Source organism: Rana temporaria, chromosome 11 (genome assembly GCF_905171775.1).
Source record: "Rana temporaria chromosome 11, aRanTem1.1, whole genome shotgun sequence".
Classification (NCBI taxonomy): domain Eukaryota; kingdom Metazoa; phylum Chordata; class Amphibia; order Anura; family Ranidae; genus Rana; species Rana temporaria.
Window position 1 is genome coordinate 145,453,821 of NC_053499.1, and position 18,395 is coordinate 145,472,215.

At 39.2% G+C, this 18,395-nt stretch overlaps 1 protein-coding gene across 1 annotated transcript in view; it reads right to left on the bottom strand.

The window, feature by feature from the left end:
* Positions 1 to 230: 230 nt before the first annotated feature.
* Positions 231 to 18,395, bottom strand: part of ZNF469 (zinc finger protein 469) — a 123,901-nt gene continuing 105,736 nt past the window's right edge. The window contains exon 3 of the mRNA XM_040329378.1: positions 231 to 15,906. Coding sequence (XP_040185312.1) covers positions 3,564 to 15,704 — 12,141 coding nt within the window. The 5' untranslated portion in view covers positions 15,705 to 15,906 and the 3' untranslated portion in view covers positions 231 to 3,563. The remainder of the gene's footprint in view (positions 15,907 to 18,395) is intronic.

An 18,395-nucleotide genomic window follows, 5' to 3' on the forward strand; every position in this document is an offset into this window, starting at 1 on the left:
ATTCCCAAAATTAGTTTCTGTACTACTTTTGGCGACTTCAGGGCCGATTTGAATAGGCAGTGCATGAAGCCGCACAGATGTCTGTCAAATCGCCCCCGAAGTCGGTCGTGCGAGTTCAGCTGAATTTATGTGATTTCTAACCCGCATTAGTGTGAACCTGGGCTTTAAGTGTATTTTGTTTTGTATTCGTCGTCATTTAACATTCCATATACTTGTAACAAATGCCATGATGTTGTTCATCTCATATTTTATTTAACAACAATATAAAGATGCATTTAAGTCATACAAAATAACAATATAAAAATGCATTATGCTCTTTCTGTTATTTTTTTGTTTTTTTTTTTGTTTTTTTTTGACAAAAATATCAAAATAAAATCTTTTGAATTATTCATTGCACCAAATAAGTAGAATATTTATTTTATACAATACAATGCACTTTAATGATACATATTAACAGATTAAAGCCTTGTTCTGTGTATGTTTCTCAGGATTCTGTGCAGAAAGCGTACTCTGGTCTCACAAGCTACATCAGTGCCTTAGAACGCTTACGTCTGTTAGAAATTTTCAGCTCAACCAGGGTGACTGCACCTGAGTTTTCGTATTTCTCTCTATATAGAAGATACATCTGTATATAGGCATATATAAATCAGATAGAGGGTAGAGTGATTTTCTTTAACACTGTTCCGGCACTGGACAATGAACATTTCATCAGTTAGTTTTCACATTACTTGAACTATGAAGAAATAGCACCATGGAATTCATTGTTAAGCTAATTGTTCTGGATTCATGTTACAGTAAGATTGTCAAGCATTTGTTACTATGATAAAGCACACCAAGTCCTTCAAAATCAGGGAGACACCTGCAATGTATCGGCAAGGCTAAATCAAAAGTCTGCCACATTGTAGATGCTACAAAGGATCACTAGCAGCGGTGGAAAGACAAGTTTATGTTACATTTTGTAAAAAAGGGTAGAAAATACTGATAATGTTTGTTTACAGTGGTCACAGAAATGGCTTACATAAGGCAAAACATTGTATGAAGGTTATGGTCAGATACTTGTAATTTGTTAAACTGTATTCAAATTTGTAAACCAATAAGCTGAGAAGGTTCCAGTGACAAACTCCTTCCTACTGTACGTGTAACATGAGTCAGAATAGGCTATTTGACTTATGTGACACAGAACTGTGTCTTCTACATACAAACCTGTTCAATGCTGAGAGCAGATTTGTGTAGTAGTATGTATGTTCCACAAGTCTTAAAAACATTGAGAAAAGTGCATAAGAATGCCAAAAATAAGGATGGACAAATTAAAGACTCAACTAAATGATTAATTCTGGTAGGGACAATTAAAGCCCAATCACAGTGTTTAAAAAAAAAAAAAAATGGACAGAATGGGGAAGAGATAGAATCTCTGGCAAGTTGTTTGTAGTCTGTGTTCCTATTGGGAAAATTTCACCTAATTTCTTGTTGAGACAGGAAGTGATGGCAAATCTCCAGTGTGGTCACAGACTGCAATAAAAACTCTTTTTTTCAAAACAATTGAGAAAGGTGATAACCACTGTTGGGTTAGTAATACCGTCAGTATTTTCCTGTGCCAATGTCAGCTGTTTCCCTCATATCACAGGGAATGAAATTTAGGTGAAGTGTCCACAATGGTGCTCACAGACAGAAATTAAAAACCTGTATTAAAAAAAGATTATTCTTTAAAAAAAATCAGGGAATTTTTGTTTCTATTCACACTGTAAGTAGAACACTCACATATATGTGAATTGAATACGTTTTTAACCACATCAGATTCACATGACATGTGAACCTGCAGCCTTTTCAATGGAGCCGGTTCACATATGTTCGGCTGGACACATCACATTTAAAAAAAAAAATTGAGGATTGTTCAGGTGTGATTTCCATTGTCATAAACATTGACAGTTAGCACCTAAATTGCACCTGAACCGCTGAACAAAGTCGCACAAGAGGCGGCTAAAATCTTTCTGTCAAAACCAGACCGTACATATGTGAACCCGGTCTAACAGGCTTCTTTCTCCTTCACTTTAACGGTGAGATATCCCCGGTCCTCTGTATTATAGAATAAGGCTGGCCATTCAGTTACAGTATACAATTTTCTTTGGATTTACCAAAACCTAATAATATGAGGTCAAACCTAAACACTTTCAGTTTGTATGCATCAGGCAGGCCCTTGCAGTACATCGTTGAAGGTAAAGCTAAATGAAATTGAATAATACAATTGTATAATGTATGGCCAGCCTAAACAAATATAGTACCTTTGGAGTTCCTCTGCTAGAGCGTAACACTTTGTTATGGCATTTAGTGAAGGATTTGTAGAACAGAATACTGTGGAACAATCTCTCCTTTCTAGCCTCTCAGTTATAGAAGTGACCAGAGGGTAAATGAACCCGGGTGTAGAATAATCATAAGTATTTTATGTTTTATTTTTTTTATGAAATTGTAATCCGTCTCATTACTGCATAAAACATACCTCCAGAATCTTGACTATAAAGTTTATATGTATTTTAGTACCCATTTTTCAGTCAAAAATGTTTATGCAAAAATCTAGTCATCAAAAGTACTGAACATTTTATTCATGCCTGTATTCTGACCCAAACCATTCATACATGTATTTGACTTTAAACTTTTGACTAGAGTGTGTCATCGTAACCAGATAACTAGAAGATACTTAATAGTTACATGTCATAATTAATCATGTTGTACTTTAACGCCATAAATATTTCTTGTTAAAACGGTCTGTCCACACAAACCTGACATTGGTAGTTACTGAAGAGTTAACCCACCTAACATTTTATCATGTCTCTGGGACTCCAGTGTTATAATATTTGCCCTTGAACTTCCAGGCCTAAACACCTGTTGTTGGCCATTACCAGGGGTTTCATTCTCTCTTTTAGATGTTTCATTCTTTTTTTTCATGTTGTGAATAATTTAAAAAGAGTACAAAGAATACACCCAAGGCTGGAACATCCAAAACTGCACGCTAGGTGGGAAAAAGGCCAGGAACTGTGGCAGGAGATCTGTGCCGGAAGCCCCCAAGACTACAGCAAGGGAGGCCAGCAAAGTAGTAGACTGACCCTTTAACTGAATCTTTAAATATATGTTCAAAAAGGCAGCATGAAATATAGAGCATTTAACTGATTTTTTTAAATATATTTTTTTGGAAGAGCGTGGGTTTCATTTTTTAATATCCAACCTTAACTCTTCAGCTAAAAGAAGTTAATAAGTAAGAAATTATGTACAACAGTAGAAAAAAAAAAAAAAAAAGCTTTTGACTATCGTCTGTCCAAAGCAATTAAAAAGTTTTTCAGTAAAATCAAAATACATATAAACATTGCAACATTTGCATAATATCAGGTGCATCAATGTAGATTACAGAACAAAGGGAACTTATTTACAAGGGTGGCAGTGCAAGTTTGGCAAAGCTTAATGGGGAAGATGGGGGATGCAAAAGAGTAAAAAAGTATATATTTATAAACCTTGTAATTCAGTTTTTTTTCCCCTTGATTGGTCAGTTTTCTTCACAAAGGACAGGTATCATGTCATTCGGTTATATCCCTTCTTAGAGGAATTTTAAAGCTAGTTATTTTTTGCCCAAAAAGTTGACTTAGCAAATTGTTCTGTGATTCAGCTGTCCTGTAATTTGGTGGCTCAGTGGGTTTTGTATTTGTCCCCAACCTCTGTTTGTGAGGGGGGCCATTCATGGACAGAGGAGAGCTTTTAGGGGTATATGTGTGTAGACTTTTTGTAAGAAGAGTTCTTTTGCTTTTGTACTCTCCATTGCTTGATGCAGCATTTAGTTTCTTTTGATTATGTGTATCTAACACAGTCTTTTTAAACTGACCGGAGACCCCTCCAGAGTTGAGCCTGTGGTAGGCCCTATTACTTGGAGCCTCATCCTTAGCATCGGATAGGCTGTTAACCCAGTCTGTTTTCTTTGCAACAGCTGAAGACTCACTTTTTCCTGTTATTGCCAGCTTGATCTTTTTTTTCTTTATCTCTCCATCTAAATTCTCTTGTGACCCTGCATTGGTTTTAAGTGCAGATATTTTTTGTTCTTTGCACTTCTTCAGGGGGACTTTTGGAGCTGTGGATGCTAACGTTTTGTCAGCTGTTTTAAAATCTGTGTTGTTTTTGGATAAGATAACAATTGGGTCTTTTTTTGTTAACTTTTGCTGGCTGGATGTCATCTCTTTCAAAGTACAATTGCTGCTGTCTTGAGAGCAGGCAGCCTTGAATTTTGGTGTGGAAGATTTTAATACATTATCACCATTAGATGCTAAAACATTGGTTTGAGTTGGCGATATGCTGTTGAGTTGGTTGACTGACTTATTCTTTTTGGTGAGCTTTTGAGCTTTTACTAAGGCATTTGTGTCTGTCACAGGTGACCTGTCTTTGGGGGTATTTGCCACAGTGGGCTGGGCCACATCTTGTGACAGTGACTTTTGTGTATGTTCTTTGGGTTCCTCTGTGACTTCAGGTAGTAAGCTTTTCGGCTCTTTAGAAGTATCCCCAGGTGATGGCATTACTTTGTTAATTGTAAACAGTTCTGCTGGTTCCTGCAACACCAAATTAGAAGAATCATCCACTTTAACTTGCAGTGTTTGAATATCTGTTTGTTCTTCCATTTCTACCACTCCTTTTTGTTTTACTTGCTTTTTTGTCTCTGGCTCAGTTACTTTGGAGTTTTGATCATTGTTTTTTGAAAAGATAACATTTTTTGCTGCACAGATTGAAGAAGAGAAAGCTATGTCATCATTTAGGATGGGGAGCATCTGTCGGGCTACTTTATCATCTCTTTTCTCAGAAACATTCAACTCACAAGGTACAGGAGACAAATGGCATAACTCAGCATTAAATGTGATTGGTTCTTCCTTCCCTTCAGCAAGGAGCTCAGGAGCTTCCAGTATCATCTCTTCTGTTTTCACCAAATTCTCATTTACAGGGTTTTTCTCTGACTCATTATCAAAGAACACACCAGGTGATAGCATTGGGTACTGAGAGGGCTCACCGTCATCTGGCACATCAGTAGAAACGTCAGAATAATTTGACAACTTTGGCTTTTTAGATGGTGGCATACATTCGTATTCTGGGGAATCTCTCACTTTTTCTTTCACCTCTTTTCCAGATGTGGTTGGCCTTGTTACCCCCCTAAATTTGAATGTCAAGCTTCCACCAATCAGGTGCTTTTCCATGTGTCTATCATATTGTTCTTTCTTAGAAAACGTGTAGTTGCACGTGCTACAAATAAAAGATTTCTTGATCACATGCATAACATCTGCACAGAGTTCACATGCATAGAGGGTGGTGTGCTTTATTTCAGATTTATCTGTAAGTTGGTGCTCATTAGTAAGATGACTTCTCAGTTCCTGCACTTCTTGGTAAGATTTAGGACATTGATGACACAAGAAGATTTTTTGCAAACTGTGAACAACAAGGTGCCTTTGCAATTTGAATGGTTTGGGGAACTGTTTTCCACAGTGATGACAATCCCTTGATGGGTCTTTGCAATGCGGATGCATACTTGCATTTTTGTGTATTGTATCGCTCTTGTGAGAACTGTCCAGTGGAGGGTTGATGGGCAGCTTTGGAGCTGGTGGTACCACTTGAACACTGCTTTCTGATTCTTTCTCAATAACTACCTCATCTTCTTCCTTGTGCTCTTTTGGTTCTTGTGGTTCTTGTCTTTTAGCCACTGGGCTTTTTTCATCAATCTCTGTGGTTTTTGATGACTTAGTGGGTGTTCTATATATAAAGGTGCTCAAAAATGTTCTTACCATGCTCTCTTCTCCAAAACACCCTGGAATCCCCATGACTGATTTTTGAGCTTGGCCTTTCCTTGCAAACTGAGTGGCATGTTCCCTCAGATGCTCATTGTACATCCAAACGTCAGAGATTTCTTTCAGGCACATTCCACAGATCCAGAGACCTGCCTTGTTTTTTGCATGCTTCTCTTTTAAATGATCCCTTAGTTGTTCTCGAGAACTGAACTTGCGCTGGACACACATATAACAGGTGGGAGGAGGAGAAGGGTTATGGGTTAGCTTATGAAAGTCCAGCTCGCCCAAAGTCAAGAACCACTGAAAACAGACTTTACACTTGTACTGTTTGTCCTTGCTTTTAATTTTGACATTGTTGCGATTTTTCAACTGCCTCTTTTCATCAGTTTTACTTTTTGTATGTCTCTTACGTCTTTCTGATTTGTGTGTAACATCTGTTTCATCTGAATCGCACTGGTCAGAGTCATCGCCACATGCACTGAAAAAAGACAGTTCTCTCATGTCAAACTTTGCACTTAGCATCTTCATATCTATTGTGGGAAATTCTGGAAGTCCTGATTCATCATTTGTTTTACAGTCAAGGTTTTCCTCCACTTCAGATTCTCTAATTTCTGAGCCAATCTCTTCAGAAAAATCAATGGATTCTTCTGGTGACTTGAAGATGTTTGCATGCATTGAGATGTCTGAGTCTTGTTCCAGTGGAAGTCTTTCGGCGAGAGATTGTTCATTCATGGTTTCTGGTTTACTCTGATGCACAAAAGACATAATTTTCTCATCTACATTCATACCTTCCTCTAGGAGAAAGGGCTGGTTGTATTGTGCAAGATGCTCTGTTTGGGCAGAAGAATTTATTCCCAAAGATGAAGAATCCCCAGGAATGGATCTATAATCACACGAGTAGTGGATTTGTGAGGAGTGGCAGTGCTCACCCTTTTCTTGTCTAAAATCTGTTTCAAAGGGTGGTGTTTGTCTTTTGCTTCTCTTTCCATATACACGTGTACACTTTCTTCTAATGAAGTGATCATCTCTGGGAAAGAGTTGTGAAAAGGAGTTATCATCGTCAAACAAGCTATGAAGATCTGTCACTGTTTCCTTTGGTAAATTGGAACCTTGGACATCATTTTTAACGTTGGAATGCTCTAGAGTGTTTACCTGCCCCTCTGTGCTACTTATCAAATTCTGCCCATTTGTCAGCAAGTTATTTATGGGTTCACTTTCACAGCCATTTATAATGTGTTCAACGTGTCCCTTAATATTATCTGTCCATTTTTGTTCTTGAATTAAAGCTTCTCTGTTCATTTCCATATCTAGCACATCACTTACTAGCTTCTCATCATCATCTGTACTAATAGTGCACATTTTTAACTTGACTTCTTTCAAATCATTTTGCTCCCTTGGCATATTTTTATCTGAAGGCTCTTGCCATTCTGTCTTGTCTTCAGTTGAGTTGAAGCTGTTTGAGTGTCCGATTGCCTTTAAAATGTTTGTTTTCAGGATGTTTAAAACCTCATCAGGTGGAACTTGTGAATCTGCACACATATTATTTTGAGCCTTCACTTTTCTTTTTTTGACTTTGACATTCATTTTCTTTTTGCAGGTGATATCTATACAAGATGTATTCTCAGGTAGTCCATTATTACTTTTGTCTGCTTTGGTTTTTGACGATTCTTCATCTGGCTGAAAAGAGTTGCTTTGGTTTAGGAATTTGGTGATTCTTTGCTGAGGTGTAGTGTCAGTTTGCAGGTTTTGTTTGGTTTCACTATTGCATTTCCTCTTCCCCATTTTATTTAACACTCCAAGAGTTTTTTTACCTGTGGAATCTTTGGATGACATCAGTGAGTTGTTATGTTTAACAGCTTTGTGTCTCGTCAGACCCGGTTTAGAGCGGAAGGATATAAAACATATATCACATGTTAGTGATATTCCAGATAGTTTTTTTTCTTTGATTGGGCTACTCTTTGTTGTAATTCCAATTCTCTGCAAAATTTCTTTGCTCTTGTCACCTTCCAAGATTCGGAGTACACCATCTATGATCGAATGCATATCATTGGTACCCTTTTTTTCAGACTCATTATTGGATATACTGTTCTGTGTTTCTGATACATTGTTTTTTTCTGGAAGCGAACTTCCAGCTGTATTTTCTGTTACTTGATGACAGTTGAAATTTACATACTCTGGAGAAGATATATTCATTATATCGCACACCATAACTGTTGAGCTCTTGTCTTCACTTTGGTATGCATGATCAATGATAGGAATGTCTTGTGATTTATTCCAGTCATTTTTAGGGGGTGCTTCATTGTGATTGCACAACAACTGTTCTACAGAGTTTTGCATGCTTTCAGAAAAAAGTTCAGTATGGAGTGTTGGAAAATTTTGGTGGTTTTCTGCAGCATAAATTGGAGGATATGTATCATCTGATGCCATTGACTGACACTCCAGAATTATATCTGCAACAGATTGTACTTTCTGATGTTCATAGTGTGGGCAGATCAATTCAGAGCAAAAACATGGACTTAAACCATCTTCAACAACTGGTGTCACAGTGATACTGTCTTTCGCTGTCAACTGTTTTTGGCTAGCATCTGTAGATGTCACAATTCCCTCTTCACTGAGAAATAATTGCAAACCCGTAGTTTCCACTGAGCTTTTTTCAGGTAATTGTTCTGATGGACTCATGGCTACACTGGGGAATACTTGATCAGTGCTACATAAGGGGTCATTTGGGTTTAACTCATTTTGTGAGGTGTACAGGTGTTTTTGCTGTTCTATTGTATCTTTAATTGATTCGACTGTGAGCAAGTCAAAATTCAACAATGATTGCTCTGAAGTTAATCCAAGGCCATGAAGTTGAGCTCCATATTCATCACTGCTGTTTGGCTGGACATCACTGATATTAGGCTGCAAGGTGAAATGAGGAGACTTGTCAGCAAGGTCCGAGACATGACAGTTACCTTTACTTAGTGTTGAGCTGTGTTCTTGGGTTTTGTTGTTATCTACCAAAAACATTTCTGTTTCTTCAAGCATATGTATGTTTTGCATATGGTTGTTTGGACATACAAAACCAGAGATCTCTCCATTCAATCCCTGGTTGCTGTCATCTTTGGACATTTGAACTACATCAATATTTAAAGGAGCTGATGCCATACATCTAACATCAGGTCGGTCACATGGAATTTCTTGAAGACTAAGCACCTTTGATGTAATTATTGAATCAGATGTATATTTTTCTTTATCAGATGTGTGATTGGACCTGTCTGCCATTTTGGTTTTCATAACAAATGAAGATAGTTTATGATCAAGTTCTTCAATAACCTTCACTTGTCGTTGTTGCAAGTTTACAACATCTCTGCTGTCAGGTAGAAGATTATCATTATGTCTTCCCACACCCTGTACACCAATGTTAATTACATCTAGGCTGGGACATTCATTATCTAAATGATTTATCTGTTCATCCTCACAGGGCACTTTGTTGATTATGGGTTCTGCAAGCATACCAGAAATTGTGTCTTTGTGCCCAAGCATGTTGACCTCTTCATTCTGGGAGGTTTGTATGCCTGATTCTGATAACTGTGTTGCTCCTTTAATCTCTGTCGTTTCTTGATTATTCTTTGATTCTGCTGTAAAAGGTTCTTCACTTTCTATAATATATGAAGCATCTGTTTCAGCATCTGACTTGTTCTCTGCAGTAATTGAAGCTGTCAGTATCACTGGAAAACATGGCATAAGCATCTCTTCCTCGTTGTTTTTGGCTGTTCTTGCCACAAAAAGTTGGAGCTGCTGCAATGGATTCTCTGTGGCTTCCTGAGTTGCTGTAGACTTTTCGGGAATTGTGCTCTCCTCTTTCACTAAAACTGGCATATCAAGTAATACAGACTGTTTATTGTCCTTGTATCCATGTTTGTCTGATGCTTCCTTGTCATCCAGGATTACATGGTCATTGCTGTGTGCTGTGTTATTTGCAGTCCATGGAATTGATAACTTTATTAGTGGATCACACAGATTCGGTTCAGCGGTGCTATCATTGTGATCTGGCATTACAGTCATATTTAAATGAGGAGCACTGTCATCTTTCAGATCAAATTCAGACTTAGTGTCAGAAATACTTTGAAAGTGCTCCAGCTCAGGTGGATCATCAAACTGCTCGTCCAGTTTCTGCAGTTTATTTATTAGATTTTCATTGTCATTCTGTTGGCTTTCTTTTTCTGGAGTATCATTTTCTTGGGATTTGGAATGCAGCGTTTCCGTTGTGACCAGTGTATCATGTAGAAGTTCATGGTCGGAAAAAGTTTGGCATTCCATTTGGTTGGAGAGGCTGGGCAAGTAAACCCCTGAGATCGCTGAAGGGGAGCCATGGTTAAGAGACCTTAATTCTTCTGTTAGGCAAATGTCACTAGCTGCTGATTGGTACTGGTTGCTGTCTTCTGGAGAACCAAAGGAAGCCAGTGATCTGGTTTGTTCGTGACATTCAATGTTAGAACTAAAAGTATCAAACTGAACTGAACAATCCCAGGGACTTTTTAGATTTTCAGGTGTGTTGTCGTTTACAAGTGGTTGAGAGTCAAGAATGTTACAGTCTATTTTGGAAGGAGGCACTAAACTGTTCACATTACTTAGATTGTTATGATCCTCATTCAGATAAGAATTATTTCTGCTATTCTCAATTTGATTTACCTCCATGTCCGGAAATGGAAGAGAGGAGTCTGTGAGCTCAGGCGTAATATGATGTTCAGCCAGTAATTGAGAAGGTACCTCTTTGTGAGCTTTGTTTGTCTGAAGCTGATTTTCTAGTTCTGTAACCAGCCTTTTAATTTCCAGCTCATCCTCTGACTGAACAGTGTTTATATATGATGCACTGTAATCCGTAATATTCCTTGACAGATCTTCAGAAATTTGTTGAGATGGCACAGGCACATGCTCTGGAGCTTGATTGTCAGTGCCTTGAAATTGAGTAATGTTAGCTGATAATACAGGTGAACCATCCTCAATGAGGTCCCAACTTTTCTCTGGCAAGTACTGTGTGAATGGATGTTCAAAAGGGGTTGATTTACTAGGTTGGTTGAATTCCATGTAATTGTCCTTTTGTGGCATTATGTTATTGTACATGGTGGACTCAAAATCGGATATTGGCAGCTCAGCAAATATAGATGAAGCGTCAAATGAAAAACTTGAGGAAACTTTATCAGGAGGATAAGTGGGTATATCTGGGCATTTTTGCTCAAAAGAGTTGATATTGTTGCCATTGCTTTGATTTGCATATATCTGTTCAACATTGATGGCAGCAGGCATTTGGGGTTTAGCAAATATATTATTAGTGTATAAACCAGGCAAGTCCTCATGTTTATCCCCTGGAAACTGTTCACATTCCGTTACAAACTCTTCTTGGTTTTGTTGAGGTAAAATATTTACTGTTGAATCCCCACTGAAACAAGAAATGGGTAAAGCAAAGTCTTTATGACCATAGCAAAGTTCTTCGCTTAAGTTTTTTACATTATTTTCTGAGCAGGTTGGATTACTTTCAGTGTTAAGCATTTCGGGAATGGAGGACGAAGAGTTAAGTTGCTTCTTCCGGTAGTCAGTATCGTCTGAATTAAAAGTAGACAATTCTTCAGGCACATTATTTATGGCTAATATCAAGTTGGATGTATAACTATTTTGTGATAAGGTGCTAGCTGCCATTGTGTCTTTGTAAGTGCTTAGTTTTGTCTGCCCACTTTCTTCAAAATGTAGTGCTTCTGGTATTTTGCTGGAGTTATCATCCACTGTTGGATCTGTGCTTTGCTGTAATGTGTCCTTTTCTTGGTAATGTGTCTCAATATTCATTGTTGATGGAAACACCTTCGAACTTGCAAGTAGGAATTTGGCAGATCCAAACCTTTTGGTCCCTTTGGAAAAGTCTGTTGAGTGAAGTTGGCCATCTGATATATTTTCTCTGTATAGAGGCTTGATAAGGTTTCTTTCCAGGTTGGTGTTCTGACCTCTAGCGTTGAAGGTTTTACACCTCAGTGCTGTTTCTTGTTCATTTTCAGAGTCCGTCCTTTCCGTACTTTTAGGGCTAGAGCCAGCTTCACTTGATATACTTGTACTTTGATCACTGCTATTGGATGATTGGCTGCTTCTTCTTCGGATCCTGGTTGAGTTATCTTTATTTGTACACCTCAAGTCTTTACTTTGCAGCTGGAATCTCGTTGCCTCTCCCATGCGCCAAATGGGCTCTTTTAATTTATGTCTTCCACCTCTCCCTTGGAGATCCCGGTTTAAGCTATACTTCAGTCTACCATTTGGTTGCATTTTACTAGGTAGTAAATTAGCAGCAGCATCCTCATCAGAATCTGAAATGTAGTCGTATTCACCAAAGGGATGGTTTTTGGTTGGTGGAAAAAGTCTTTCTGTCACCAGTGAAAATTGCACATTTTTGTTACTCTTCACATGCAACTTGTGAAGTTTGTTTTTCTGTTGCACAATTTTGTGTATGAGCTCTTTACTCCAGGTCCCGTTGTGAGACTTCTTTTTTTTCCCATCCTTTAAAGTTGTCTTGCGTGACTTTGGGATGTCCATAGTGGATAAATCTTTTGGGTCATTCTTTCCTTGTTTAAATTCGAAGGGTTTTATAACTTTATCTTCTGTACCTTTAAAATTATTTTTGTGAAAGTAAATTTTCTTTTTTTCCCGTGATGTGAAAAAAGTTTTAATGTCCCCTCTTGTCTGCTGATCCCTGTCCTCAGACCTCATATCTGTAACGTGTTTACTATTTGTTATTTCATTATCCACACAATATGGGTGAGCAGTTCCTACCTCTGCAGATTTTGATACATTTCTCATTTTTATTGAGGTTCCGTGGTTGTAGGAGGCCTCTTTTTCAAGATTTTCTGAATTTTCTTCATAGGCATATGATACTTGGTTATGGTGAGTATGCTTTTCCTCTGTAACTTCATTTTTTCTGGTGTCCTTAGAATCTTTATCCTTGTGAGGCTGGCTACATGCAGTAGCTTTAGATGAGGCTAAGTCATCATCCACAAAAACATCAATAAAAGTGCTGTCTATTTCAGGGTTGTCCACTTGAAATTCAAGGCCATTCAATGCTTCTATGATTAGACTATCAAGCTTTGCGTCATCCATTTCCAATGTCTCACAAGCAGTCATAGGCAGCAAATGTGCTGCTCCATTGTGGAAAGTACTGTTTTTTAGAGGGTCCTCTTTGGGTTCTCCTTTTGCATCGCAGTCAAGGAGATAATCTTTGTGAAAACCTAGTAACTGGGAATTAAATTCTATTTGTCCTTTGTGATGGGACAAGCCTGGTATTGTTTGAGAAACAGCAGATTTTCTTATGTCTCCACCATGCAGAGTGTCTTTCATCTCATTTTGGAGAGTTGAATTTAAATTACAATACTGCCGGTGCTCCAGAAAGGATGACAGATTTCCAAAATTTTGGTCACACTGTTTGCAGGTTAGAAGGACATCAAGCTGATCCAAGTTTGCACTGCTAAGAGAGCTTGCAAGGAAGTGGTGGGAGGAATAGGGAGGTGGGGGTTCACTTTCAAAGCTCTCAAGGCATCCTTTACTTGGTTCACTGGCTAATTTTTGGTATTGGATCTCTTGTAGGTTTTTAAAAGTTTGTTCATCTTTTGAAGAATCCAATAAGAATGGGAAATGTTTTGTAAGTTCTACTTTGTGATACAGAAAGGAGCCAGAGTTAAGTGGATCATTTGGATGAAAAGATTTATCTGTTTGATGACACGGCTGATGAAAGTATGGAGACGATGTCAGAGTGGGTGGCACTTGGCTCTCCTCTGAGCTTGGATTCACAGGACTATTGGACATAGGTGAAAGAGAAGAGCATGTGCTTCCAGTCACAGGGTTAGTGACTGGGGAAGGAAGTGGAGATTCACAGGGAGATTCAGCTGCAAAAGTCTTACCCGACAGTGGTACTGACTGGTTGGAATTATTCCGTGTTTGTGGAATTGGTTGGCTCATGCCATACAAAATGCTATTAGTTCTTGAATCACTTATTTGAGAGTTTGTATCCTTCACACTGTCGTACAACATATCATTGGATGAGCTGTAGCTTTGCATGCTCATTTCAGACCTTTGAGTGGAACTCCCATCAACCACAATGTGTTTTTTTGCATGATATCCTGGTAAAATCTTTGGCATCATAGTGCTGTTTTGCCAGTCTGAATTACCAAGATTGTATGGGAGTTTTGAGTTCCCGTTGTGCCTGGGTAGCTCAATATGATTTTGGTTTGCTGTGGGTGAAGTAAGGTGAACTTGCTGCCAAGGCATCCTTGGATTTTTCAGTGCCTGTCTAGGGTCAGTTGGCTGGCATTGATAGGGCATTGGGTTTCCAGAAGAATTTGGGTAAGATAAAGAGTTTTGGTCCAGAGTTGGGAAACTGTTGCTACCTGTATCCCAAGTCTGAGGTATTCTGGAAAGGTTTTTATCAAAAGGCACAGATCCTGTGTTTACATTGTTATAGGGCTTATTGGGGAAGTGCACTTTGTTCAAAGAAGTCTGTGGTATATTCCTTCGTAGGGTATTGCCTGGAGTTAGGAGTCTTTGACTGTGTACAAAGTCTTTAGCTGGCTGTTGCCTTTTACTGATCAATGCTGGCACACTGTTATTATGTAAACTAAATTCACTAGAATTAAAAACGGTTTGTTTTTCTTGAAAAGTGCTTTGAGTTTGATCTATAGCACCAGAGGGAGTTATAGCACCAGATGAAGAAATAGCACCATTGTGTTCAGCCGAGTGTTCGTTCCTTCCTGTGTAGCATGGGGGTGTGGGCGGATGCTGACCCCCCTGCTGTTTATGGAGGAATGGAGATTGCTGGGAAGGTAAACCATAAGTACGGCTGTCCGGCAAAACAGTATTATAGGATCCATTGCCCTGTAGATCCTCTGGTCCTTCTCTTGAGGAGGATTGGAAGGAGAAAGAATTGTGTTCTACCTGGGAGGCAGCCAGAGAGACATCAACAAAGTCTTGACTGTTCCCATTATTGCAAAATGTATTCCCATGTGGCTCCTGTAATGGCTGAAATGGATATTGAAATGGCAGCGGTCCAAAGCCATGTGAATCAGATTTGTTGCTCTCTGGATAGGGACATAGCTTTTGGTTTGGAATGGGATACCCACTGGTCCCTGGATAGAGTTTTTCAGAGGGATGCCACTTGTTTTCACTTGGTTGAAACTCTAAGTAATGTAATTGTCCATTGGAGCTGGATTGGTCATGAAGATTGCCCGGCTGAAGCTTTAGGCCGTGGTGAGTTCTGTTGGCTGGAGCAGTTTGTGAGGTATAGTTTGTGGAGGTCAGATTAGGACTTGGCTCTGGAAGAGAACGACCGAAGTTTAGGTCCTCTTGATGGAGTTCTGCCTCCCTCTCTGGAAGACTTGGGACATGAAAACGATAACTTCCAGAGATTGGTCCATGACTTACTTCTATTTTTTTTGGCGGTGTCACCTTCTGCTGAGGATAAGCAATCCCAATGGTAGGGTTGGACCTTGCACTGTTAAGGCTGAGTCTGTAGAGCTGGCTACGTTCTCCCTTTAATGACCTTTTATTTTTGTCTTTTCCTCTACTCTTTCCTGTGGGAGACAGTGGGCTACTTTTGCCATTAGTCCATGTGGTATCACTAGAATACTTTGGCCTGTTTTGAAGAGATTTAAAGTCTATTTTACCTGCTTGTTGAGGCCTTATTACAGCCTCCCGCTGGCTACAGGTATCTCTTTCCCTACCATTCAATTGAGATGCTTTGTCAGTAATTAAGGCACCTTCTGAGTTGTCTGACACCCTGCTCAGGTCACTCCTAGCATCCTTCTTGCTGAACTGTTCAAAGTTAGTGTCATTTTCCTTGGAGCTGGGTGTTTTAGCATTGATGGCATACATATGCTTTGTCTCTCCCGTCATGGTACCACTCAGAAGAGGTGGGAGGCACTTGGCACACTGGCCACTTTTGTTTTGCTCATGTTCTTCACATAATGATTTTTCCTAGGCCTTTCACGTGAAGTCTGGCAGGAGATCAAAAAAGAAGCCTGATCAATGGCATGTTCATTCTTGATATTCAGACTCCAGTGCTGAGATCATCACTTTCAGTATTTCCAGGGTCAGTCTGCAATTAAAGAGAAAGAAAAATGAGTCAGCCAAAATAGTCACATGAATTTTACTAAAGCTTAAGTACATTTATAAATAAGACTGAGGTTTGCTACTGAGAAATTAATTGAAAGAAAAATAATTTGAGCTGTGTTTGTGTGCTTAGTGCTGCATGGCATTTATCTGAATATTTGTCTTATTGTTGCTATACATTTTTCTTGGCAATACTGTATACATATATTTGTTCTTGTGTGTGAGAATAAAGCCTGAGCAGAAATGAGAAAAAACATTCTAAACTCCATGCAGGCAGCCTTATTAGCATTCAAACACAAGACTTCAGTACTATCATGCTGCCCTGTTGAATTCTGTATTTTACAGTGGCTAATGGAGAGGCACCGTGATTGGGGTGTACAGTTAGATAGACAGAGATCCTATTAAGGCTGGTCATAGATGCCTTGTTCTTTTTTCGATCAGGCAGTGGATTGAATGAAAATAGAAAAAATCCTCCATCGACACAAAAGAGGTGGATGAAAAAAATAGGGGAAAACGTATTCCAACAGCAGAGATCAACTTCTGTTAAGCTGGGTTCAAACTGAACTGTTCAAAAGTGCGAATTTGGATGCTGGGTCTTGTAGTTTCTGTATTCCTATCTATAATAATTATGGTTCATCTATTTAGTAGCTAAGACACAAATGTGTCCTTTTTGCAGGCAGCATATTTGCATTGAAACATCAAACAGTAAGTCCAGTTCATTATTTTGCAACATTCTATGTAGTTGTGATGTATGCTTTTTTCCCCCCTCGCGTCACTGAAACAGAATAAGATTGATAGTGTATGTATTGTCTTTGATCATCAATGTATTAGGAAAATTAAGCAAGACTGCTTGCTGTACAGTATGTGGAACAGTTTTAAAACAGCTCAGTATGTAATATAAAGGTCCTTCTAGATCTTACAGTCTTGAATTCCAGGAATTCACAGGTTAGGTGGTACAGTAAGTGAAAATGAGAATAATGGAATGATTAATGTATGGCAAGTTTCAGCTTTGCAGTGAACAATGCTTGTAGATGTTTAAAAAGTGAGTAAGGAGAGACAGCTGTCAGTTCCAGCCTCAAGGGCCATCTCCATTCCCCCCTATTAATGCATAACATTGCTTTTAGGGTTTTCTGGAAAATGCCAAATTAGTTGCAAAGTACTGAGACAAATGACTAATCTGCAACTGCAATAGAACAGCATAGCCTAGCAATATTTTCCCTTTCTCCAGAAATGTCAGATATTATCATCAGTTCTTTTTAAACTTCGTTCATAGAATCTATAAATTATTCTGCTTAGTTTAGAAGGACTTCTCGTGGTGCAATTTACATTGGGGGGTTTGGGTGAGAGGAATTACCTATTAGGATTACCTTCTACAGTTAGCAGTTTTTCCCCTAGGATACTAGAAAGAAAGGTGGGCAGTGTATATGCTCCACAAAGAGACTTCATACATTATGCCATAGAGAAGACTGGGCATCTGCAGGGTTCAAAGAGGAGTCTGGATTTAAACCCTTCACGAAGAAGGTAAAAAAAAAACTTAAAGCGGAATTTCACTCAAATGTGGAACTTCCGTTAATCCGCCCCCCCCCCCTCTGGTGCCACATTTCAGGGGGGAATGGGTAGCTGTTTTTCTCTTGGAAGATTGGCTCCTTCCTCTGCCGCCATACCAATTAGAAAGCACAGTGCGCTTCGCGCATGCGCAGTAAGGAACTGGCTGTGAAGCTGAAAGGCCGGGTTCCCTTAACAGGAAAGGCAGCGGCTGCACCCAACAGCTAATTCGAAGATCAGCTGGGGTGCTGACATCGTGGGCTCCTTGGACATGTAAGTGTCCATATATTAAGACCCCTTTCACACGGGAGGCGTTTTTCAGGCACTTTAGCGCTAAAAATAGCGCCTGAAAAAAGCCTCAGTTGCAATCCCAGTGTGAAAGCCTGAGTGCTTTCACATTGGGGCGCTGCGCTGGCAGGGTGTCAAAGAAAGTCCTGCCAGCAGCTTCTTTGCAGCGCTTTAAAGCGCCCCTGCCCATTGAAATCAAACCATTTTTCGGGCGCTAGCAGTTAAAAGCGCCCCTCTAGAGGCCAAAAACGACGGTAAAGCACTGCTAAAAACTTTACTGACTTTTAATTTTTCACGGGTGGGGTTTTTTTTTACACAACTTTTTTGTTTACAAATTTCTCCTTTGGCAAGGAGAAAAAAGATACAATGTATTATATAATGTATTTAGTAGATAATACAATGTAGATTTTTCTCCATTCAAAAGGTAAAAAAAAACGGGACGGGCAATACAATGACTGATCACTGATCACAGGCTATCAGAGTGATCAGGTGATTGAGAACCAGTCCTCCGGGTTCCCGGTTGTTAGTATTGAGACCTGTAGCTTTCTGTGACAGCTCAGTTATTGTGCTTGGAGCACGCTGTGCAGTGTGCTGTCAGGACAAACACAGCAGCGCATATATGTGGCCCCACGAATAAAGACA